The sequence below is a fragment of the Neopelma chrysocephalum genome, unplaced genomic scaffold (genome assembly GCF_003984885.1).
Source record: "Neopelma chrysocephalum unplaced genomic scaffold, ASM398488v2 Primary Assembly neopelma1_67, whole genome shotgun sequence".
Classification (NCBI taxonomy): domain Eukaryota; kingdom Metazoa; phylum Chordata; class Aves; order Passeriformes; family Pipridae; genus Neopelma; species Neopelma chrysocephalum.
Genome location: NW_020897726.1, coordinates 643,848 through 671,055, shown reverse-complemented (window position 1 = coordinate 671,055; position 27,208 = coordinate 643,848). Strand labels below are relative to the sequence as shown.

The window sequence follows — 27,208 nt, the reverse complement described above, 5'->3', positions numbered from 1 at the left end:
GTAATAAATTATGATTTATTTAATAGCATTCTTCTGTTCTGTCCTTCACCAGCTGCAAATATTATTGTTCTGGAGTTATATTTGTTTTTTAGACTCGTGTTCTATTCTTTCTCTCTTTTTTGTGTGCACGAGTGTGTGGATGTTGCTATATCTAAAAGTAACACATCCCTTTTTTTATAAATACCCACACAGAGAACTAAAAGACTACGAAATAGTATTCATTTTCAGGCAAAGATTTACTTGTAGAACCAGATCTGAGTCACACTGGTTCCTCTGTCTAAGACTCAGTCAAAAACTGCTGAATCTATGCTTTTCCTCTTGAACTCCGGTATGAATCGACAGGAGATTCAAATGAGTTAATGAAGCTTCATCTCCACTACCTGCTTTTGCTAGACATGTGTGCTGGTTTAAAAGTTAACCAGCAAGGCAAAATGAACTCAATTCAAAAGAGAGATTTATAAGTCAGAATAACAATTTATTAAAATAATGCAATAAGTACAATTATACAGACAGACAATTGGTTTTAATCCACAAAACCCAAATGTACAAACCCAGCACCCTGGGGTATGAACAAAAGTGGTGTACCTTGGCCCACCCCCCGAGTCCAAAGCAAAGGGAGAGGGAATAAACCTGCTGGTGGGAGAGCTGCTGCAGTCTGGTCAGAAGTGGTGATTGCAGTCCAGTCGAGGGTGGTGGTCTCAGCCTGGTTGGGAGCAGCGGTGGTCTGCTGTCTTCCTCTGGGTCCCACGAGAGAGAGCCAAGGCTCTGAAACTCCCAGTTATATACTCTCCAGTTCAGGCGGGAGTGCTCAGTCCCTCCCTCAGAGTAGGGAATTCCATAAAAGGGCATGTGGATGCTCAGTCCCTCTTATCAGAGCGGGGAATTCCATATAAGGATATCAGAGCGGGGAATTCCATAAAAGGGTACAGGAAGATCTTCCCACCTTGCAGGCTTCTACTGACAACAGTTTTTGGGAAATGGCATGGAGGCTATAGAATACACAGTTTTGGGTTACACCCATCCAGGGATGAATTGGTCCCAGCCGTTCTAACCAGGACAACATGAAGCAACAGTGGTCAAATACCTGTAATTTAGCAATTTCTGCCCATTCTTAATGTTGGGTTGTTTGGGTTTTTTTAATTGTCACTTTACTGGGGCCAGTACTTGATTTACACTGACCTATGAGTACCTGAAGGATACTCACTGCCTGATGCATTTGCAGTAATAACTTTATTTTCTTTCCAGAGTTATGATCCTGATTTTTATTCCTCCCTGTGCAGGTGAATGTTTGTCTGGATTGCGATTCATCTGATCAAATTTAGATGCCTTTCTTTGCAACTGCTGGAAAGAAATAAGCATTTTGGGAACCTAATCAATTAAGGGGTGTTCCTCTAAGAAGGAGACACACCTGACAGCCCAGCTGAGGTGCCTTTACACCAATACACACAGCATAGGCAACAAACAGGAGGAGCTGGAAGCCACTGTACTGCTAGAATGACATGGCCTAGTTGCCACTACTGCAACCTGGTGGAAGGAATCCCATAACTGGAGTTCAGCAGAGTATTAATGGCTACAGTATGTTTAGAAGGGACAGGCAAGAAAGGAGGGGTAGAAGGTTTGTGTCTGCATCAAGAAATGTAGGGTTGTCTCTGAACAGTAGCCACAACCAGACTGAAAGCATATGGGTAAGAATTAGAGATCAAGGCAACAAAGGGAATCTTGTGGTCGGTGTCTACTACAGGCCATGCAATTAAGGGGAGCTTATTGGTGAAGTCTTCTTACTACAGCTATAGGAGTGACTGTGTTCTCTCCAGGAGGCTCTTGTCCTCCTGGGGGACTTCAACCACCTCTACATCTGCTGGAAAAGTAGCATAGTGTGCTGTAGGAAATCCAGGAGACTGGACATGGATGATATCTTCTTGAGCCAGGTAATAGGTAGCTCTACCAGAGTGGATGTGATACTGGACCTGATGGTCACCAACACAAGTGAGTAATTGGTGGCACCTAGATTGGAGGCATCCTGTGATCATGTGCTGGTGGAGTTTGCAGTCCTGAGGGATATGGGTCAGGTGAAGAGTAAAGTCAAGACCCTAAATTTTAGGACATCAAAATTCCAGCTCCTCAAGGATTTATTCAATAGGCTCCCCTGGGAAACTGTCCTCAGGACAAGAGAGGAAAACCAAGCTGGCAGATCTTTAAGGAAGTTTTCCATAGAGCATAAGAGGTCTCAACTCCTTGGCGTAAGATGAAAGGAGACTAGCATGGCTGAGTAAAGACCTGCTGGTCAAATCAAGGGGCAAGAAGGAAATGCACAAGTAGTGAAAGTAGGTACGGATACTCTGGGAAGAGTATAGTGATGCTGCTTAGTTATGTAAGGATGGGTCAGGAAGGCCAAGGTGCAGCTGGAGCTGATCTTGCCTAAGGATGAAAAGAATAATAAGATGGGCTTCTACAGGAATGCCAGCCAAAAAAGGGAGGTTAAAGAAAGCATACTGCCTATGATGAGCAAGAGTAGAGAACTGGTGGCAACAGATGAGGAGAAGGCTGAGCTACTAAAAAACTGTTTTGTTTCAGTCTAACTGTCAATCTCTTAACTTCTCTCACACATCTCGAGCGGATGGACAGCAGGACGGGGACTAGGGGAACATCACCAGCAGCATGGTCAGCAGGTCAAAGGAGGGGATTCTTCCCCTCTACTGCGCTCTGGTGGGATCCTACCTAGAGTGCTGCATCCAACTCCAGGCTACTCAGCACAGGAAAGACATGGACCTATTGGAGCAGGTCCAGAGGTGGATCATGAAGATGAACTGAAGGAATGAACTCTTCTATGCAGAAAGGCTGAGAGAATTGAAGTTGTTCAGTATGGAGAAGAGAAGGGTCTTGTGAGACATTAAGCCTTTCAATACTTAAAAGGGGCTTATAAGAAAGATGGGGACAAACTTTTTATCAGGGTCTGTTGTGACAGAATAAGGGGTAATGGTTTTACACTAAAAAAGCTAGATTTAGACTAGATACAAGGAAGAAATTTTTTACAATGAGGGTGAAGAAACACTGAAACAGGTTGCCAAGAGAAGTGGTGGATGCCCCATCCCCGGTAACATTCAAGGTCAGGTTGGATAGGGCTCTCAGCAACATGAATTGGTTGAAGATGTTCCTCTCACTGCAGGGGGTTAAAACTAGATGGCCTTTAAAGGTCCCTTCCAAGCCAAACTATTGCATGGTTCTGCCTCTCACACACACTTTTAATAGACAGAGGAAGTTGGTGCTACTGGTACATTTTCATCACTACAGATAATATTCCTGTCTTTGTCTGCATAAAAGAGGACTTTGAAATAGTTTACTTTTGGCACATGTAACAAAAAGAAACTTGAGGAAGACATCTATATTTTTTTATGAGTCATTGACAAGAATACACAGAAAGTTTTCCTAATCTGAATTTCTCTGCCAGATTTACCAGCCTTCAATCTTCAGGGGGTCTCTGGACCATTTTATCTATATTGCTCTCTCATTCACTGTCTCTCAATTTGAGGACCTTAGGAACACAGCATTACTTCTTTTGAGCATTCTGCCAGGAGCTATGCTCATCCCATTACATAGGTTTGACAGGGGTTCTCAGTATAACTACTTCAGATTTTGGGACAAAGTACTCTTATTGCAAGTATACTGAGAAGCAAATCCTCTTCTTGTATTGCACTGATGTAAATAGAAGGCATCTTTGGGAAAAAAAATTCTATTCATTAAGTTATAAAAGATCAGGTCAGTACAAATTAAATCATTTTTTTTCTCATTACATTTAGACTATTTTTATTCTGGAATATAATTCACAATGCACCCTCCAAAATACTCATCATTCTGTAATATATTCCAGCCCCAGGTAAAAATATATGTACCACATTAGGTATATGTCTCCTGTCATACTTAGAGAGCCTTGTTTGAATCTAAATCCTTGAACTAATGTGAGTGTTTGAGTGCCTGATTGGCTTTAAGGATTTATTTCCACTTAGCTGAAAAGCTCCTTAATTAAGTTCTAACCAAATTCACCATAGAAAGGTTAAATGAGGTAAAAAGGAACATTAATTTCAGTAATTATTCTCTTGCCTGTAACCCTAACATTGGAACCAAATGCATTATTGGTAAAATGATTTCACAGTGCAAACCATCAAATGGGAATGATAGTCACTAGAGAACATAATTAAACTTCATGTCTAAAGCTTACAATATTAGCTTGCTAAGCAAAAGTGAGGAAACAGCAATGAAGGAATTTGCTCTTACTAGGGTAAATAAATCCTAAAAATAATTTGGAAAGGATATTACATACAGGAATTAACAATGAGATATGAAGCTCAAAAACTAGCTGATAAATTTTCATATGTTTTACCCATAAATAACTATAGATCACTTTGAAGTGTGTGCTAGTAATCACTTGTTAGAGTAGTTCATATTGTAGTCAGCAATAACAGATTCAATATTGTTAGTGGAAGTAAATGAGAAGATGGAAAGATAATATCCTGGTATGATTGGATTAAGGAATGAGATGATAGTAGGAGAGAGGAAAAGTCAGTCCTCAGACATGTACTACAGAATCCATCTAAAAGTGAATGAGATGCTGATCATGGATCTACCCAGAAGGATAAATTACAGGTGACTCTTTGGTGAGCTTGTTTTTGCATGTCTTCAGAGAAACGCCTGCTGTGTCTGTATAGAAAGATGGTCTGATCTAGTGCAATGGGTCTTCATGCCAAAAAGCATCAAGACCTACTCGTGCTTATCTGTGTCTTTTCTGTTGGTACCTCTTACTGTTCAACCAGATCTGCAAATATTCCTGCGAATTAAACCGATTTCATCCATTGCTGGATAAAAGTATCCATTTGCAGATATTTTCGGTTTTGAAAGATCCATTTGCGCTGCTCATGAGAATCCTCCAAACAAAGTTCAATCAGCTGCATTTCGTGTAGGCCATTTCCATAGTGGAGAGGACAGAATGTGCACTTTGTGACAGAAACTCCTCTGAAGGCCTGAGCTATTTGTGGATGCAACATATGCCCCATTTGACCACCTATGTTTCTATCAGTTTTGACAAACTTATTGTCATATGTTCCAACAAGCTGGCTGCACACTGTGTAATTTGATTAGATGTGTTTGGTGCCACTTTGGAATACAGAGCAATTTACCTAGCAAAAGCAACACATTTGAATTATAAAAACCTTGCGCAAGGGACTGTATCTTCACTTCATGTTCTTATATTACCTCACTCATCAGGGTGTTGGGCTCTTCCTTAGATCAAAAACATCACCTCATATATTTTATTTCTTTTTCCTTCTTATTTAAGCCACTAAAAGAGAAGAAACTGGCATTATAGATCCTGTGCAAGACTAGCTCATTTCAAAACTTTCAGTACTTTTTGTAATCTTATTTTAAAAATATTTAAGATATTTCCACATATTTTTAAAGCCCATCTCACCACTTTGTTTTGATTTGTTCTAACTGCAGCAGGTAGAATACAAAATCCCCTCCATTTTAACAAAAAGAGCAAGTCTGAACTATCCCAGAATTCTACAGGTGAGTCCAAATGGCTTCAAACTCTCTTCAATACTGGCAGCACACTTTCAGAGTAACAAAAATGATAGTAGAAATGTCCAGACATAGATTTTACATAGAGAGATTTAGACTTCTTATGAAACTTCACCTTTACCAAGATATCATTTTACAAATAAATAAATGAAGGCAGAGATGGAGTGAATTCTGGAAAGAGCAGGGAGGAGGCTCAATCAACACTTACATATATATGCTTAGTTATCACCTCTAACTTTTTGTACACCCATTTAAAAAAAGATGCCAGACACCTGAATAAAGCCTAAATTTCATTTACCTCTATAATTGGTTGAATCTTGATAATTATGATAGCACTGAGGAAACATCAACAAAGTATAAAAGATAAGTCGCTTCCAAATTATTGTGCTATGTTTACATAGAGGAAAGTTGAATCAGCAGACCACTATACAGTGACTTTGAAATGTTAAACCAGAGAACAAGTCCATCACTAAAAAAATCCAAATATTTTAATATGTGTAAGTGGTTGGGTTTTTTTTAATTTTTATTTTGTGGGGTTTTTAATTTTTTTTTAATAGTCATTCAATACCAAAGTATTCTTTCTCTTGTATTTGCTTGAAGTAAACTGAAGTCTCCTGGAGTAGAACATTTAAAGGTAGCCAGGAATCTAGCAGCAATACCATAACAAAATGCCCGCTCAAATTAAAGTAGGTTTAATAAATTACATTTTCTTGCAGTTTTGGTCAATCAGAAAAGGCCACAAAGGAATTTTGTAATCATCTGATCAAAACTTTTTGATAACACAAGACAGATAAATTGATGAAATTGAGTTACTTTGACAAGAGCTATTTTATATAATCCACATTAAATGAAATGTATTCATTATCATTCCTCAATATTTTATGGAGTCCCGTATCAGTCCTGCCAGTATTTTCCCTGGTACTAATGTCAGAACGACAGATTTTCTTGTTTATTCTTTCTAAATCCTAGCATGGCATCATCTAGCTTGATGCTTCTTCATCTAGTGCTCTGAGACCCATTAAAAATCAACATTAATTATTAGGAAAGTTTATGGCCATCTCTTTCCTAATACTTAAATGCCGGTCACCTGAACCAGCTGAGACAAAAATCTTTAGCTCTAGATTATGTTGCTAAAGATCCTTCTAAAGTATTGGTAGAGTGGTACTTTACAATTATCATAACCATTATAGATGTGAATAAGTCATCTGGCTTTGTCCTAAGTATAGAACAGAAATCTGTGTTGAATAGTATTTTTTATATTACTGCTAACAAGTAAATAATTTCAATTTGGAGCAGAAGATACTTTATGTCCTCAATATACTTTCAAAAACTTTCTTGCCCTCACCTCTGATGACTACAGATTTTCCTTTTGCCATTTTTACTTCCTTCATCACTTCTTTTCCAATTTCTTCACTTGTGATTTATAGTATTTACCATTCATTTTTCCTTTTTCTCCTGTATTATGAATTTAAGCCAGAGAGAATTGACTTTCCTTCTAAACAAGATTAGTGTTTATAACCTATTCGGTCTTTTTCAGTTCTGGGATTTGGGTTCTTAAACGACCAGCCAAGTGCTCTTTAAAATTTCTTAGGTCTTTCTCACATCTTTCCATTTGATTTCCTCCTCATATCCTGTTTGACAAGCTCATTGACCTTTATGAAACTGGATTCCTGAAAGAAGTGTATGTTACAGTTCATTATTTATACAAATATATGCAAATATTTTATTTGCATTTACTAAATACAGTTACTTGACTTTTTTTCTTTTCCATATGTCCATGTGTTGATCATCATTATAATAATAACATATAGGTTAAAGATCAGCTTTTTAGAGATCCATATGTGGACGAAGTATTTTTGTGCTATTCTTGTCATAAAGGAGGCCCATAGAAGCAGCAAATTTGGATGGATGATCTGTTAATTTTTAATTTCTGCATGTATGGGATTGGAGTAGCAGTTTATGTTCCAGTCTTTGGTTTATTTACAGGAAAAGATGAGCAGATGTCCCTTTTTTTTTTCCCAGGATAATTCACTCCTGCAATAACCTGGTTTAGCCTTTGATTATCAGAGACAACCCTCTGGGAACACTTCTCAGTAAATTTTACTGATTTTTAAAAAGGTTATTTTCATTATTTTTTTATTTTATTTAATTATTTTCCAGTTTTTTACTCGCATTATTATTATGTGTTGTCTCCTTTGATGTTAGCATCCTTTCTTCCCTCTATTTGGTTTATTCATCTCTTCCCAGTCAAGCAGCATTTCCTTCTGAAATAACAAAAGCAATAACGTGCTTCCTAAGCAAATTCAGTCTGTCATGGAAAAAAGATAATCAAACTGTGAAGAGTGAAAGATGTCCTAATTTTCCAGTTTATAAAGACAAAGGTATTTTAGTCCTATCTAGCTTCCTTTTTATTGCCACAAGCTTAAAATATTATTTATTTGCCCCTTGTAATTTGTATTTGGTCCCCTTGAACTTACTGCTGTTGCAACCTGCAGTGCCTGAGGCTTTTACTAAGAGAGGGAGCTAAAAGCAAGCACAAGGTCAAGATATGCAGTTCAGCCCACTGGTGTGTAACATATCACCGAGCTGCAACTTGACACACTTCAGTTGCAATTCCACAATTTAAAAGTTTTAATAGTTTTCTAGGAAGTGCTCCCTGAAAAGGGAGAAATGAACATGATGCAATTTTATAAGAGCAATCCCTTACTACTTCTCTTTTCCACTTATATGTTTTGGAGTTGTGGGAGGCAACATTTAATGTTACCCTCTTAGCCATGTTCCAGATCATGTCAGTTTGTATTCATTCTTGTATCAAGTGTTACTATGAACACACATTAGAAAATTTGAAGTTGATCTTTAATTTCCTGGGAGTAGTAGTAGAGTAAAGCTTGTTTGAAAGGTTCTTTGTGTCAAGTGACAGAAAAGAATTTGAGAAGTGACATTAAGTATTTCAGAAACAGTGAGTGATAGATCAGATTTAGAATATTAAACATGCCCATGTCCACATGAAAAATTAGAAGTCTGTTTACAGCATTATAAAATTACATCATGTTCATTTCTCCCTTTTCAGGAAGCAGTTTCTAGAAAACTATTAAAACTTTTAAATTGTAGAATCGCAACTGAAATGTGTCAAGTGGAAAAACAAGCCTCTTAAAATACGCACCAACACACATACAATATGGTCATAACAGCTTCATATTCCTTGGACTAGGTGAGTTAAACCAATACTGGAAATTGTTCTGGAGACAAGGAGAAGTAGGACAATTGGATCATACGTTATAATTTTAATTTCTGAAAAAAAAATCCATTGTTTTTCAATGTACTATTGGTTTAGCTTTTAAGGATACCTTGTGCAAAAATAAAAAAGGAATTACATAAGAGAAAATTCTGTTAATTTCCTAGAAATAACAGGAAATTGCTATAGCAATTACTGTACACTTCTCACACGTTCTATGTTCAGATTTTTTAGGCTATGACTAGCTGTTTTATATGTGTACTGTTCCAATTTATCATTATTCTCAAATTGAAGGCCAGAATTTTAATTTTTTTTTTAACCAAGCAAAGGGACATTATCCTGTGCTAAATTTCAAAATGGGAAGGAAATCATAATCTGACACAGGCTATTGAGAGCCAAGATTATGTCAATGAATTGAATGTTGCATGTAACTCAGGCTCAAATGAAACAAAAGTAATGCAGAACTCAGGAAGGATGGTCATTACAAGCTGATGAGAAGAATGAATTTTGCTTTGAAGACAAGACGAGGTTAATCTGAATATTCTGGATTCCTTTTGAAAGGTGAAAGCTACATTTTACCTTTCAGGAAATAATCTTCCACACAAATATTGGTAACAATCAAAGAATCACAGAATATTCTGAGTCAGAAGGGACCCACAAGGATCATCAAGTCCAACTCCTGGCCCTGCACAGGATCATCCCCAAGAGTCAAGCCATGTACCTGAGAGGATTGTTCAAACACTTCATGAACTTTGTCAGGTTTGGTGCTGTGACCACTTCCCTGGGGAACTTATGTGATTTAATAAATTGTATTGTTTTGCTCCTAAACATTATATTACTTTACTCTATAATTTCTCAATTAATTATGATTTGATATTCACACAATCCAATCTAAGTCTACAGATCCAAGGCAGGTTCAGAATAAAAGCCATAGGTTTTTTTGCTTCAGCTAGGTATGGTTTAGTGCCTTGCTGAATACCACAGATCCTAAATGGTAAGTGTAAATACACAGCAATGGAATATGACTTTTAAGCATAAGTATTTAGGTGCCCGTTTTGAAGGAAGCAGTGCTCAAAATCCATCAAATGTTAAGGGCTGAAAACAAGCTGAGAAATGCTAACTACAAACGTAAGGTATGCTACAGGGTTGCAGTGGGTTTCTATCAATTCCTCTATACTTATACACTTACTAAAAGTCTAGAATTTCTGCTCTGCAATTAACTTTGACAATTGGAGTTTCTTGATTTTTTCAGTCTTAGTGGGAGGAGTAAAATTCTGAAAATTTCTTTAAGAAATGAAAATTTCAAGTGGCTTGGTGTCAATGCATCTAAATAATAACACAACCTAATGCCTTAAAGTTAACATTTTCATAATTTCTGTATCTCAAGAATAGTAAACGTAATGTATGCTTACATTACAATTAATATTATAAAGGTATTTTTAAATAATTTGCAAGAAATTTTGAAAAGCTCTTTCTGTAACACTGTTGAAGGGAAGTATTTCAATCTTTATGAACCATTTCAACTGGATTGAAACTAAATGAGCAAAACTTCTGAATAAAAACAGTTTTGATCTTCTTACATTCCTGAGGAACCATTCTGCTCTAAAAGCAACATTTCCTGATAAATGAGTGAATGAGTGTTTAGGGTTTTTTGGGTTTTGTTTTTGTTTTTGTTTGTTTGTTGGTTTGGGGTTTTTTTGTTTCTGTTTTTTTCAAGAAACATTTTTTTTTATTGTTCCATCACTTGTTTTAGTATGTTTGTTTGGTATTCACATGCATGTCATCTACATTTCTCTAGATATTCCCTTGCAATTTAGTTTGAGAAGATAAAGTGACCTCATCTTTTTAATGGCTTCTGGTGGAGCCTAATTATTATAAAATTGTAAGAACTGTGAAATGATAATTGGTCTGGGTTACCTCCTTTATTTTTCCCTTAGAGATATGCTAAGAGATGTTAATTAATGCATTTAAATAAGTAAGGGTAATAAATGACTAATCTCACCATTTTGCTATCTTGGTGAGGCACAGATATGTTTCTGTTTTGCTTTTAAATATTTGTTTGTGCTATGAATGCCCCTTAAAGATATACAAGGAACATTGTATGCTCCCTCCAACACAAACATAGCTGATTAGCTTTGACTTAAAGCTCCACAGGAATCAATTGTTCAGCTACATTCTTGCATATTAATTACTGCTTGGAAGGTGCAGACAGTCAAAAATGAACAGAACCATAATAGATGCAGATTCTGGACAGATGCTTATTGTGCCAGATATACTTTTTGGATGTCAGTGATATTAGAAGAATTATTATTTTTCCAGATGAGGGAAAGATATGAGCAAGAGTGCACTGTTCAGAAGTTATGCAGAAGCCAAGCAAAATGTAATTTTTCTCTGAATATTTGAGGGGACAATGTTTTGCTAACACAGCTAATTGCTGTATTTCCTAAAAGCTGATTATGTCACAGAGTTGCCCAAGGTAAAATATGTACAGATGTTTCATAACCTGTGGAACAGGTTCCTTAATCTGGCTTAATAATAGTTTATTGTAAAAGTAATTCCAGAAATATGAATTAAAGTATTTGTGAACAGACATAAAAGCAATCATAGGATCTATCAGTGCTTTGTCCCTATCACCTCACTATGTGAGGTAAAATTTGTAGAGCCTGACCTTAAAATGACTCCAGGTATTCCAGATCTACAGATTTAAGATCCCAACCAAATGTGCAAAAGATGTGGCCTATAAACAACATTACATAATGTTTGCCAATTGTGTGAAGCTGGCACATGAAATATAATGTACATCTGTGTTCAGTCTTGCCCGGTTCTTACTAGGTCATAGTAAACAGATGGTTTTGCATGAATGGTAACATTTTGCACAAAAGTAGGTATAAAACATGCTGTTTATTCTGCTTCTTCTGTCCTTATAACCGGTATTCAAAAAGTAGAAAAGGCACCTGAATACAGAGATTTTAAAAAGGACAACAACGTCCAATATAATTTATCTTGTTCATTAAACAACACAGGCACAACTCCAGCCTGACTGCCCTAAAGGTTAATAGGGAATAATAATAATCTAAACGTAAATATTTAGGTTCTACATACCTATCTCATTTATTTAGGTAATATCCCATGTACTGCATGTATTAGCATTTCAGAACTCAGAACCAAAGAGAAATATGTTGGTTTTAATAACTTTTTGCGCAGTAGGAAAAAGAATTATGACTGGTTCAAAACCATTTTTTTATTTGAATGGAATGTTTCAGAAAGTCTTTTGTTTCAAAATTTTGTTTGGATTTCAATTATCATTGCCATGTTAAATCAGTCATAAGAGAATGTTTCAATTAATTTGGGTTTGGGATTCTTTTTCCTTGTCCATATTTGAAACAGAAGCAAAGTTTGAAACAATGGGAAACCAGAGATGCTGAGTTTCCACCAGATTAACTGCACCTTTTGTCTAAATATAATTAAAGAAGAATATGTTTCTTCATGATCTGGGTGAGGAATTTTAAAGCAGAATTTCATATTTGCCTATGGTTTGGAATAATCTTTTTTTTTTTTGTTACAAATCTAATCCTTCTGATTCCTTGCTTATTTGAGTAAGACATCCATTGCACTGCATCAACCATTCCTCCCACTTGAAAAATTACTTTTAAAACTTTAATAATTAAAAAGTGTAACCTCTGAGAAGAATAGAAAGAACAATAATACAGGAATTAATGAAAAGCACTCCCTCTAACTGACATATGTCATAAATGCCAAAATCTAATACACTTCTGTAATACCTTATGTAATTAAATGCTTAAGAAATATTCTACAGTCATTGGACCATCATTAACAACTATGAAATTAGGTGTCCCATGGGCTTTTTCCAAATTAAAGAGGGTTAAATTGCTAATTTACATGTTAATTAGCATTAATTCTAAAGAACACCAAATGTAATTCCATAGCATCTAGCATTTAAAAATTTAGCTTATCAAGACAATAAATTTAAAAGAAACTCTGCATTATTTGCAAGATTTTTTTTGGACAGCTAATGATGAATCTCAATATTCTAAATAATGTGTAATTTAAAAAGGATGAATATTGCCAATTTATTTACTCTATCCTTGAGTAATAAGAAAGCAGCAAAGTATTGGCAGGGCAGCAGGTTTAGCAGGTGTTTATAAAGTGCACTGATCTGCACAGATTGGTAAGTTTAAAATAAAGAATTGTTTCTGGTGACATTTCTTTGGGATCTGTTACCTCGAGTCACTCCTAATCACTGTAGTGTGCTCAGTGGTATTTGATAATACTGCTTCTGTTGTACTAGAGATACTCTAGTACATGTACTCGCTCTAGTGTGCAATTGAAGCATCTCTGTGTAGCAGACCTATAAATACATGCCTTCCCTCATAAAATTTAAGAAAATATTGCATAACATTAGAAAGCAAACATTCACTTTAAGATAATTTCAAACTGGCAAAATAAATGTTCCAGTAAGTGAAGCCACAGAATTATCCTGTTGCTTATATCCTACTTTTGTGCATATGTTGTGCATCATTGCTTTTCTTAAATGCTGATGTCATCCTGTGTTGTTTTATGTTTACCTCTATTTACATTAATTTCTGTGATGTGACACAATCTGATTGTTTCCCTGAACTGCTACTTCAGCGTTTCAAAAATGCTGGATTGCAGGTGCTCTGAAGCACAGCAGCTGTGACGCAAATATGTTTTAAGAAAGGCAGGATTTCTCTCTGTCTAAATAACAGAAAGAAGCATTCAGGACAAGAAAATTTTGGTCTTATATTATCTAGAAGTGGTAAAAGATTAAATTGTACATGAACAACAGCATTACATATTCCATTCTTTGGGTTTTTTTTCAGACCTCAGCCATTTTGTATGTTGTGCAAGTCCTTTGTATTATTTTCAATACAACATTGTCTGCCAACATAATATTTGTGGTATTCTTGTTAACAGAATTAGACTTGTGAAATGTGGTCTATTCACTCAATTCCTGGGCTCTAAATGCAATGACTTGGACACTGGTGGCTATAAATGGCTGACATTGAGAATTTCCTACTGTACTTTATCTTCATATTTCTCCTTTTTACTCCAGGTCCTTCCTCTTATAACCCCTTTTTCTCCTTTTATTTTCTTTTTATTTCTGAGTGGTACTTCCTTTCGGTTCTTGCTGTTTCTGCCCATTACACCTATTCCCATAAGTGCTTCCTAAACCCACTTCTTCTCCTTCTGTTTACCCCTCATTTCACATCATCAGTTCTTTTGGAGGGAACAGCTTCCTCCCCTACGCAAAATGGGTTAATTTCTGAATTACAGTCCATCTTCAATACTGAGCCAGGGAGTTTTCCTCAGTGAAACAACATGCAACCTGAGATTAATGATTTTATTAAAGGGCAGATGTATGAAAGTATCAGAGTAGGCTGTCCGAACAGTATTGATTCCAATGCCCTATCACTTCTTTATTCTTTACTTTGCAAATACTATGTATTTTTACTGTCATTTACTAAAGCTGGTGATCCATAAAGAAAATTTCAGCTCAATTGCTGAAAGCCACAGAAAACTTGTTCTTAAAACACAAAGTGTTTGGAAACCTTAATTATATGCGTCACAGTTAGTTCTGTATCTAACAATCCAGTAGAAATCATGTGGTAATTTAGTTTGTAATCAAAACTAATTTAGAAACAAAAGGGATAAATAAAAGGAGTTAATTCACATGAACAAACTCTGAAAGAGTGAGAAAAGCTTTTAAAGTTAATCATGGAATAGGCACTGTGAGAAAAGGGTAACTATTCAGCAAGAAATTATCAAAAACCTGCTCTTTGGGAACAGTTACAGGCAGAGTGGAAGAATTTTTGGGAATATGAACAAGAACACACACTGAAAAATCAATGTATAATAAAAAGCTAAGAAACTGCAAAGCTATTACAGATATTAGAGAATGTAACAAATGTCATAAGCATAAGCAACAGTAAGAAAACCACTGGTTTCACAGTGAGCAAGAGGACAGTGTGTCTTTAAGGCAAAAAGACACTGAAACAATAGCATAGACTATAGAAATGAATTCTTTGCTTTCAGCTTTGGTCTTCACCTTAAAAAAAAAACCTCTAGACTTATGCCAGAGATTTAAAGAGTATACTATTTCCAAGGGAAGAGAAAGATGTGCTTAAAAGGAAAGAGAAGAGAAAATTGAATTGATATGTATGTGCTAGAATAATGAATAAAATAACAGTTAAGAACTCCTCAGCATCAAACCCCCCCAAATGCAAGAGAAAATAAATATTGTGATGAAGCAGAAGTGTCTGACAAATGGTATACTGGCACAGATGATCATTCTAAATAATTGTCTAATGGGTATAGTTAAAATATAATCTGGTAATAAATTTGTTCACTGAAATTAAAGAATACGTTGTGGAAAAAATCAGAGAAACTGTTGACTGTATCAAATCATAATGGGAATATTTTGATGTATGTGCCAGGTGCATTTAATCTGATTAAAAATATGTATGGTAAATGTTCTGAAAATGGGAAAAATAAATAATAACTTTCATCTCTAAGCCCCTTCTCTTATAAAACATATGAGCATCCTTCATTTTATGCATTTGAATAGTTTTATATATTTTTGTGGGGCTGCTTATAGGCATACCTCTTAGAAAGGTCACCGTTGTTCTCAGGACCGGGCCTAATTTTACACCTTCCAAATCGCACCCAGATAACAATTTGTGTATGTGATAGTTGCTTTTGAGCATACCAATCCATTGGTATCTAAAAAATAAGAGGGCATTAACTACCACACATACAAAATTCCTGTATCAGTTGAACTGCACTTATAAACCAGCCGTTTGAGGGAATCTAACATCATACTACTGTTTCTGCTGTTTGATTCCTTTTCTTTTGCTTTTAATCTTTCTAAGGGTGTGAGGAATGTGAAAGTTTTGTTACAAGTATACCTGTATTTCTTAACAAGCATTAAGCTAAGGTGATTTTTATGAGTTACAGGAGCAGAATGCTGACGACTGAAGACCACACCTCTTACTAACTGAGAGCAAGAAATTCTGAGGTCTTTGGCCACTTAGATTATTTTCTGAGAAAGCCGTAGAGAGTACAGACCCCATGTGCAAAACTGGGCCTTAAAAAAGCAGGCCCTTTTTAAAGGCCAGTGTCTTGATGCAAAAGTGCAGAAGCAGAGCCTACAGGGAAGGACCTTGTCCATGTGGTAGTAAAAGAGGGACAGTGGGTCCACTTATGTATCGATGGAAAAAAGCAGAGATCACACAACCACACACAGTGAGGAACCTTCAAGCTGGTATAGTACTTTGTGTTTGATTCGTATGTTACTTCATCCAGAAGAAGGTTTCTTGGTGTGTTTGCCTAATTTCCCAGATCCTAAGGTGAAATCCCTCAGATATTGCCAGACCAATTTCCTTTCCTCCAAATGAAAATTGTTTGGGCAATAGAGGTTTACCTTAGAGCCAAAAGACATGACTTCATTTTCCTCCAATAAACATGGAGTTGCTGGATAAAAACCACCCTCAAGATGAACAAACAAGATCTCAGCATTACACTCATTCCTGAAGCTTTCTCTGTGTTAACTTATCAGCACATTTTCTGGGTAGTAGCAGCAACGTTAGCTAAAATGCAAGCATATTTGCTAGCTTTGATGTTTAACAGGAGCTAAATCTCTGCCTGAATTAGAATTTAAATCCACAAGCACCATAAAGGCTTAACAGTAAGTGCCCACAGCTGTACACACTAAATTAGACTCTCATTCCAGAAATATATCCAAATGCTAGTATGCATGGATATAAATACCAAAATACAGGTATGTGCATGCAAAATAGAGTAGGCTGAAAGTTCTGTTCACCTACTTATAGAGTGTTCCCTGCATCAAGAACACTAAAATTTATGTTGTGGGGAGGTTTTTTGTGGTTTTTTTTTGTTTGGTTGGTTGGTTTGGTTTGGGGTCTTTCGTTGTTGTTTTTGTTTTTTTGTTGTCGGTTTGTTTTGTTTAGTTTTGGTTTTTATCACATGAGATAATGTGATGTATTTTGACAACAAAACTAAGACTTGTTTTGTCGTCAGAAACCCCAAGATGGCAATACAGTCTTGTTCTTCTTTGCTGCTTATTTCTATTATTTTTATTATTATTATCGTCACAATTATTATATTGCAGTACATGGAACAGATTTGTGATTTTCTCATTTGCTGACATCTAAAAGCCTTGCCGATTGCTAAGGATTATTTATACAAAAAATTGAAAGCTACAACTACTTTGATGTCAACTGAATGGATGAATGTCATGCATGACCTGGAGTTATTAAAAGATTCCATTTAATAATGTCAACCAAATAGACACCTCTGCTCAAGTTAGGCTTGCTTTTAAAGATGTGTGTGACTTAAAAACCCTGTTAAAAAAACTATACTTACACATTATTGTCAGCCTAGCATGCAGCATACTTCCACATATATTACATTTTCAGGCAGCAGCCTATTTTGGTTATCTATATCTTAATCACTTTTGAATTAATTCGCACCAGGACCCTCATCTTTTTCAGCATTGAGATAGCTTTGACAGTGCCAAGGTACTCAGTTCTGATGCAGTTAACTTTTGTTGCAGAGAATACGGTGAGCAAGTGATAGCAAGCATTGTTCACCTTGATGCTTGATGAGAGATACTGCAGATTTATCAGTGTTACTCCCTGTGACTGCTGCACAAGTCTTTATAAAGTCATAAGAAAAAAACGCAGAGATAAAAAGCTGTGATTTCAAGTGGGTTAGTTGGTATGTGCTGGGCCAATGAGATATGTATGCACAGGGCAGTAGGGCATCCCAGGACTCCCACACTCCTGCCCCAGCCTTGTTAAGTATCAGGCTTAACAGAGAGCTCAGGCAAAGCTGGATGGGAGTACAGCCTTTCACTCAGAGAGATTTTCTGAGTTCATTTTATCCAGTCCTGCACTGAAAGAAATGAATTTCCAACAGCAGGTAATACCAATGAAAAATTCTTATAGACTAGTGTGTCAAGAAAGACATTGGCAACATTAATTAAGACTAACACTGACAAGACAATCAAAAGAAATAAGAATTGCTTAATACTCAGATACTTTTACTCAAAAATATATAAATAATATTAGAATTGTCCAAGGTCATTACAGTGTTACAGAAGATAATGAGGATGTAGGCATTGATTTTTGATGATCTGTCAAAATTTTATGCATGTATATGTGTATATGTACAAATACATACATTGTATTTTTATAACCGTAAGTACGAAAGTATGTAGCACAAAGAGAGAGAGATAAAGTCAGTCTGAGTATACTGCTTTAGAATAATACCTAACACAGGAAAATAGCAGAAAAACCACTTATGCAAACAAGGCCATTTTTCAGCCTCTGAGGATGGGGAAGGCAGTGGCTGGTATGCCAACTGCTTGGTCCAGAACTCAGGTCTTCCTACTGAAACAACTGGATGAAATAATTGACAAGAAAATAGATCACCAAAAAAAATTTATAAAACCATATTTGGAGATTAAAGCCATAATTCTTTGAATAAAATCTGTTTTCTCTGGAAGACAAACAAAATACTTATGTCTAAGTACTCAGTGCAATATCTTTTTTTCTGCCTTTCTATCTTCTTTAAACATTGTTTTGAAGTCACAGCATTTAAATGGAAAATCACATAGGGGGACTACATTGTGTTGTTACTGAGATGTAAAGAGTCCCTCATTTTAATTTACTCTCCATTAGAAGAATGATATTTCGAACATATGCATGCAGATTACTAAAGCTACCCTCATTACTGCTGGGAAACAAAAAACATACCTTCAGAGAAAGATCTTCTAGTGGCTACTGTACCTCCCAGAACAAACATTTTGAAATCAAGCTAGCTAAAACCACAGGAAACCATAAATTAAATTGTTTTCTTTGAAGATTTTTCTGATAAAAGTATGAAGAATAACGGCCTTTCTGTGACTGACTATAAAAGGCAGAGAAAAGGGCACACCCACACTATTCCTAGAGGCAAACTAATGCTGTTTCCAGACTTGGATGAACAGTCAAGAAGTGAGAGGGGAGAAGAGACTGAATTACCCTGTCACATCAGGAGGGTAGCTAGCTAATCCTGCACTAACTGAGCTTCTGAACTACATCTGAAAGGGCAGGATGGGGTGAGCTTGCACTGCTGGTTTATATTCTCTATGTGTCATGGATTTCTGTGTAGATTCTTAGGTTCCAGTGCTATGCCTGGAAGCTTTTAAAGCACTAAATTTATCTGAAAATTAAGAAGAGTTTTATTCCTTAAACACTCTCTTTTATAACAGAAACCTGCCAAAACCTCCCTTGCCCAACAAGGCAATCATAGATGGTGCATGAAGCAGGCTGTCGGATTTAGCACAAACTGCTCTTTGCACAGGGAGTGTGTGAAGAGGGGAGGGCACAAGTGACTCCATTTGAGTTTAGATGTATTTCTAATGACTTAAAAAACAGCTGAAGGGTGAAAAAATCATTTGTGCAGCAAATGGAGATTTATAGGGATTAGAGTAACATGTTTAGGATCTGGAAAAGCATTTGTTTTGTATTATTATAGACAATTTTACAGATTAATTAATGGAATGGTGATGTGAGGAATTGCTTTTGATTTAACACATAAATGCATAACTCCAGTTTGGGAGTGATGGAACAGAAATGTCCCTATATTACCCCTGGGCAGCTGACTCTGGGCTGCTCAAATTCAGCAGGATGGTTCAGCAGGATGGATGGGCAGAGTTTAGGCAGTTTGTTAATGAAGTGCTGTGATAGATGCAGACGGAAAATTCCAGGGTGATTTACATCTCCTGTGATACTGCAGAAGACAATAAGATTGCTTGCAGGTAGAGTGAAGAGTTTTTTCTTTAGCACTGCTTATTTTACTCAACATTATTATTTCTGATCCTCTGTCAGAAACACCTGCAACTTCTAACTGCTTCACATATTTGTAAGGTACCTCCTGCCCCCTGTGCAACCAAAAGTGTGATCAACAGAGGATACTAATTTGAATGCACACAATACCTGAGCACTTGAACTGTGTAATGAAAACACTAGAAGAAATACAGAAGAGAAAGATACACTATGGAATTCAGTTACATGCTCTTAACATGTTACATTAGCAGATATGATCTGTCACATCAGAGGTTCAATGTTCATTCCTGAGCTTTGGAAACCATTCTCTTCAAATTCTGAAGTGCTTATATGAATTAATTGCATTTTCCTTCCATATTACCAACTGAAATATGGATTTTGCTAAAAATGGAGGAAAACTAGGATACAGGAAAGAAAGATAATAAGCACATATGAATAATATATACCTACCACATAAAGGCCTGACAAAATTATACAAAATCAATGACAAAAAATTAGTATCTATTATATTTTCCCAAGATTCCAACATCTTGTTCAAGAGTAGGGATTATTTTATATCATGTTCTGCATGCAAGGCAAAATGTATTTCACCCTGGGAAACATTAGGAGACATAGATTTTAACTTCAGAAATATATGCTTTTTTTAAACAAATAAACAAACAAACAAAAACCAACCCTCCCCTCCCCCTTTTCTGCCCTTGAAACAGCACAACCATCTTGAAACAGCATGGTGATACGACTTCCGCATACAAAAGAGAGACCTGGCTATTTGAGGAAGTGGTCTTTCCCCCTTTCGGAACCCCTGGTGGCCTAGTGGTTAGCATGCGGGACTCTCACCTCTGCGACCCAGGTTCGAATCCCAGCCAGTCCCCCGGGCAGATGGAGCCCGTTAGCCCTGTGTGGCCATCCATCTATGAGAAGGTCACTCTAAACAAACCTACGTCCTGAGGACCTCACTGCCATTGTCCAAGCTTGCTTGGCCCCGGCAGATGAACCTTAGGATTAAAGGGTGGGCTCAGTTCAGCGCAAGCTGTGTCTCACCTAAAAAATCCATTGCGCAGGCTGGAAAGGTAAAAGACCTTTCCCCAAATCTTCGTTCGCGAAGACTGGCCATTATTATATATATTATTATCTTTCCCCCTTTCTCTGGTTTATAAGTAATTCCACATTTAAATTTATCAAATTAATTGTGGATAGTGGTATTAAGCATGTATTTAAAATTGTGGATTGAAGTCTTTCAGTCAGAGTGGCTTAAAAGAAATTGTGGTGAAGACTAAAACAATGACTATTTCCCCTTTTATTTTAATGGAAAGTAGCATGTTAAAGGTGAAAATACCAAATGATGAATTGTCTTCTACTTGAGTGAATTTAGAAACCCCCCATAATCAATAAGGAAGGAAGACAGACTGCTGTAACATGCAGAGATATTTGTCAGGTTTACCTGCTTGTGAGCATGGTCATAAGAATTGATGTGGTTGTCAAATTCCTGGTGTTTGTGGTACTGCTTGTCACATAGTTCACAGTAGAAGTTAGCCTTCACATCCTCCAGAGCCTTGGCTGCAGCTTTCTCCTTCTCAGCATAGTCCTGCAAAGGCAGAAGCAAAGGGAGACCTTTCACTAGAGATTGTGATCTCATGCTTCAGCAACTTTTTTTATCATCTACATTAAAAACACTAGACTGACTAGGATGGCTAGAACACCAAGGTCCATCCTGTACACACTCAGGAGGTTTTGGTCTTAAATTGGATTTAATAAAATAATTGTTTTTTTAGGAATTATTCTTATACTTGCTGTAGGTACTGCAGTAAGAAAAGTAGAGAGCAATGGGAAGCAGAGGAATATCATCAGGATATTGCCTAGCTCCTGGGCAGGAAAGCTGAGCAGCCAAGAACAATGAAATAACCAGGGTTAGTCTGTTAATCTTCACATCAGTCCCAGATTGCATGAACATGTGTGTGCTCCTTAGGTACTACTGCTCAGAAGAAATAAGCTATTTTAATCTGATTCTAAGGCAGACTTTCTTTTGTGTTCTGCTTTCTACTCTCTATGAAATATTCAGCCAGGCCAGGCAGCAAATTGCTGTGGCTGGCTGAGATTTCCCTGGAGCAGAGCCACCTCTGCAAGAGCCTTTTACATGCCTTCCTTTCCTTTCCCAACATCTGCATGAGGGGACACACCATCCAGCCTATCCAAAATGAAAGTAACTGTCACCTGTCCGACACAGACCACAACCCCTGACGAGAGCACTAGCTCACGTCCAGGCTCAGGAAAACACAGTTGAAAACAGGGAAAACACAATTAGTTTCTACATAGACCCCCTCCATATCTCCCCAGTTACTCAAGTGAGTGCTCAAGTGAGTCAAATACTTTCATTTCAATACATAATAATAGGCAGAAAGAGAAAACTTAAAACATAGGAGCCAAAAGTTACTGAGCTCAAACTAATGCAATTAAATAAAGGACCTGATAGGCAAAATTGGCAGCAGCCTTTGTCAACCTTCTTTCTTTTACAAATCCTTCATTATATTGTTACTATTATGCACTTCCTTAAACATTTTACATTAGAGCTAAAGAGCAAACTCCTGATGTGGAAAACGAGAACAAAAAATTTGGTAGAAGCTATTTATTTTATATTCATGTTGACAAGTTGATATTACCTGAGTGTATGTAATATATTGCCAGGGATTGCAGTAATTCATCATTTGCTGTATCATTTTACTCACCTAAAAAATTGGTACTTTCTGCTACCAGACTTTCCACTCTATACAATCAGTGTTGTCTGCTGTCTGCCTGCTTTCACCACCCTTTGCATGACAAACTCAGAGTACACCAAACCCAGGACACACTGCACATCTGGGACAGCCTGCTCTTAGCACATCACACTGCCCAGCATTGCTCCAGGGACCACAGCAAGGTGTAGGCAACTATTTGGACATGGCAGATCAACCCAAATATACATTTTGGGCCTTTCGGAGGGGAAGGACTTTCTTAATGAGTGACACATGTTTCAAGTCTGAGACTTGGCCAAGCAGCTGGGATGATGGTTGTCAATATGACACGCTGAACATTTCATAGCTCTGTACTGTGAGTCCTTCTGCTCTGCCCTGGTCTTTACAACCTCACATTGGTATAAGTAGATCTTTTTTACACACTGTAGTTTTAGAGGCTGCCATCGCTAGTGAGATTAACTTCATCTAAACGAGGCTGTCTAGAAGCTAGGTGTATGGTATAAGGCAGTATCCTAAGCTTCCTCTGTAAGAAACAGAAAAATGCTATACATTGCCAAAGGGTTATTAATCCCATCTATTTCAAAAATCCATTTTAGGATGAGATGAAATTCTCCAGAGGTTCTGTCTCTCTCCATTGACCACTGCAAGGCTCTGAATTACTAACCTGGCCTACATCCTTAATTCTTAGATTGCTGAACTCAGAGATAATAAATTCTAAATTGTATTTCTTTATATTCAGTTCTAAATCTTCACATGAAACTTGCATGAACTGAGCTACTTGAAGACAGGAGGTCAAAAAGGAACATTGTGCCTGGAATTTTGATCTTATTTTATTTACATCTTATAAATGATGTCAATGACATGCCAGTCCCTCCCACAGGACAAACATCCAAATAAATCTCTTTCTTGGAAGCATATGGCTCAGGTGGATTAGTGTAGTGTGGTATACTCAGACTGGCCAGTTGTGAAAACAACAAGCTTGAGAGACTGCTCAATTATTGCAGTTAATATTTGATTGTATCAGGGAGAAATATTCTCACAATCAAATAGTTAAATAGCTTTCATTAGTTATTTAAATTTACATTAGTTATTTAAATTTACAAAGCCTATTAAAAAGTGATACTTTTCAGCTTATGCTTCAGACCCATTGTTTTGCTAGCATTAATTATTCACCAGGCCTCTGATATAATTAAAATGCATAAATTAGAATGTGGATGCAATAGTATTAATTATGCAGAGATGTCTTCCCTGAAAGTCAAATGTTCAGAGCAACATATTTTCATTCTAAACTGGTAAAAATGTAAGTTTTGCACTCACTGGAAGCCAGTGAAACAATAATTGTTTTTTTGGGGGAAGTGTTCTTTCCCCTGGGTCTCAACTGTCAATTAAATGTTTACAACCTGCTCCATCTTTACTTCTGCTGAAAGAGAAGACTAATTGTTTGGGGTGAACACTCTGTGTGCTTCACTCTCTGTGAAGCACAACTGAAACTGCTGCTCATGAGCATTCCAAACTGCCAACTTTATCTTTCTCAGCAGAAATTAATACAGTTCCCTTCACATAAAGATGTTTTAAAATAGCAACAAGGCAGCTCCCAGGTGCATCCTAAGATAATCACAACTACCTCCATTGCCTTATTGCTTAATTATGCTTGTCTACCATGGCAAAAGATATAATTTCCTGCTTGCTTATCGATCAGATGCAGGGAAATTGAATGCTACATCGCATATTTTAGAAAGGTCATGGATTTTTCTTTCTCTACAAAGGCATAAGAACTTCTAGCCCTACAGTAAATTCTGCATAGTCAAATGAATTTTCAGATTCAGACTCTTAATATAATCTCACAAGGATTATATAGACTGATGGTCAGTACTGGTACAATAAATGAGATCACATGAAAGAAAATCTATTGAATTACAACTGTAGAAAACATATGTGATCATGAGTGCCTGACTATACCAAAGCAGATACAGGCAAGCAGGAAAGATGCACCAATGTATTTTGAACTGTGGACCATCCGTGGTAATGAATATATGTACCACAGTCTCATAAACTTTATTCTGAATCATATGCTAGTTACTTATGGCATATAGCCTGGGTAGATATGCGTATACTTAAGAAAATATATGTTAGCAGTTCTGTCTTTGACCCATGGACAACATTAGTGCAAGTTGATGTCAGGGATGATACAAACCTTGTAGGTGAGAACTCCTAGAAACCATGGGTTAACACACTTCTGTGTTGCTGGATGCAGATAGTGTAGTGTATAAGGATAAACAAGTGCAAAATATATCTGAATGCATTTTTCTAGAAGCCTGGAAAATGGTTTCATATTATAGATTGTAATTACATTCATATCAATTTGACCAACAGAGGCCCATAACCGTAATAATTGTTTATATATTGGATTAATTTAAAAAGAATACTTCTATTGAGCATTAGGCTAGAAGTGCTTTCACTTAGTAGCTACTTTTGCAGTGTGTTTCTTATTGTGAAAATGCAATTAATGGTATCTGACACTTCATTTTCTAATATAGGGAAAATCAATGAAAAATCCCATGTAATTGAGTTTTTCCAAATGTTGCCACTGACATCTAGTCAATTAGAAATCATTTCTCAAATACAGAGTCTGTAATAGATATTTAATAGACTGCACGGCCATTAAAGGATGCTGATCTAGACAAAACAATACCACAGTTCTTGTCTCAGTAACTGATAGTAAATATATCTGCTATGTTCAAATGGACTAAGATGAAAAGTAGGTCACTTGATACAATAAAACATTCAGAGGCAATTTTCTATAAATTCATGGATTTCTACAAATACAGGGGACTAAATACATGGTGCTTGTAAATAGAACATGAGAAAAATATAACATCATTAGCTCACTTTTGATTACCTATTTCTAAATTGGAATGCAAAATTAGTGACAGAACAGCTAACTCACATTAATGCAGAGTCAGTAAGTGACAGACTGCTCACTCTTCAGGGACATAATCAGAGTTTGGTAACTTATATATAATTTTGTGAACCAGATTAGATATGAGTGCAAGTATTAAATATTCTTGCAACTACTGAGGTGCCTTTTGGGGATTCTCAGACTAGAGGTTAAAGGAGAAATAGGACAAATATAAGCACATGAATTAGCTACAGAATTATAGTCTACATCTAAGACTTTTAAAAATATTTTCATTAGTGTTTTAGATGACAAATTGAACTGTGATTATGTAGGAAATCTATGAATGATACTAATTAACAGCACGGGGTATACAAATGCTTTAGGGACCAGGATCGAGATTTAAAATTACTGTAATAATCTTGAGATATAGTCTTAAGTCAGCAAGATAAAATTCAGTAAGACGTGTGTCAAGGGCTGCACTTCGAAGAGGGAGATCACATTCACCAATACTAGACTGTGAATAGCTGAGTAAATGCAAATGCAAGGGAAAAGGTCCAGGAGTTAGAGTGGAAAAGAAATTAAATGAAAGTCAACAATGAAAGTCAAGGCAAATCACATACTGACATGCTAATAGTAATGTTATATGTAAGATGCTGAGGGTAATGATTCCACTTGATTCAGTATTGGTGAAATGTCAGCTGTAAAATACTATTTGGTACGTCTACACTAGCAAATAACTTGGCTCCTGGAATCCAGCCCTTCATCATCCCCACTCCATGTGTGACAGTTCATTCTCAGCCTTTTTCATTTCAGAGTTCCCTTTGAGATAAAAATGAGTGCAGTTCCAGAATAACATACCATTCAGGGACCACACTACAGGCTGCAAGAATGAGACTTCACCAGTCTCTCCATGCCCTGTATAGTTTTACAACAACCCAAGTGACTTTTCCCAAGGAAAGCAATACTTACATGCCACAAAAACACAAGCAGCACCATGCCACAAAAGAACTACCCAGGTAGTGTTTTAATGTAGCCCTTACACTTCTTCAGACAGATTGAAATAAAACCAAATATAACAATTATACCTAATAGCACCAGACAGAACTGAGGAGACTTAGGCCAAGTACGGATATTACCACTTTGCCCTGGGATGTATGTGCTTGTTGGAGAAGACCAAAGTTGAGATGTGGCCTTTGAGGAAGTTTTGGTCCCCACAGTTTGAAGAAAATGTAAGTGTACTTGGGAGATCCTTGAGCAGAATAGTAGGGATAAGAGGTTTAGAAGTAAATTACATGCATAAATTAGGCAAAACAGATCTCAATCTGTAATTCATGTTTTCATTGGATCATTCATCATGTTTTTTGAGGGAAATCTGTAGAACTGCCCAGGCTGGTACAGAACATCTCTGGGACCTGTGCATAAATGTGTAGAAACAGCAATTGTAGAAACCTTCATTTTCAGTGCTTATTCGCCATGTCTCTCTCATTCACCAGTTTTTGGGATAACTGCAGATAATTTTTATATCTTTAAGTATTTTCATGTGCAGCTACAGTAAAATAGATCTTAAAGATCTTTAAAACTCAGCAGGCAGGCGATAGAATGCAGGAAGCAATCAAAGTACTTGTGTGCTGTGTGAAACTTGAGTACCACAGAAATGTCCCAGGATTAGGATATGTAACTGAACATCAGGTTGGTTGAACTAATGAACTTTTCCCTGAAGGTTCTCTTCCCTGCCCTTCTTCCCCCGGAGAAGACTTTCTCTTACTTAAAGAATTTGCTAGGGAAGTTTAGCTGTGGAGATAGAATAAAAAGCAAGTAATTTGTTCAGCTGCAATAGCCAACAACATAGAACATTTTCATTTATCTCACATATGTTCTGCCA

The 27,208-nt window shown here is 36.7% G+C and overlaps 1 protein-coding gene across 2 annotated transcripts in view; it reads right to left on the bottom strand.

The window, feature by feature from the left end:
* Window positions 1-27,208, bottom strand: part of ZNF804B (zinc finger protein 804B) — a 241,376-nt gene that overhangs the window by 14,034 nt on the left and 200,134 nt on the right. For both annotated transcript variants that reach the window (XM_027684731.1, XM_027684732.1), the window contains exon 2: window positions 21,140-21,283. In XM_027684731.1, coding sequence (XP_027540532.1) covers window positions 21,140-21,283 — 144 coding nt within the window. The remainder of the gene's footprint in view (window positions 1-21,139; window positions 21,284-27,208) is intronic.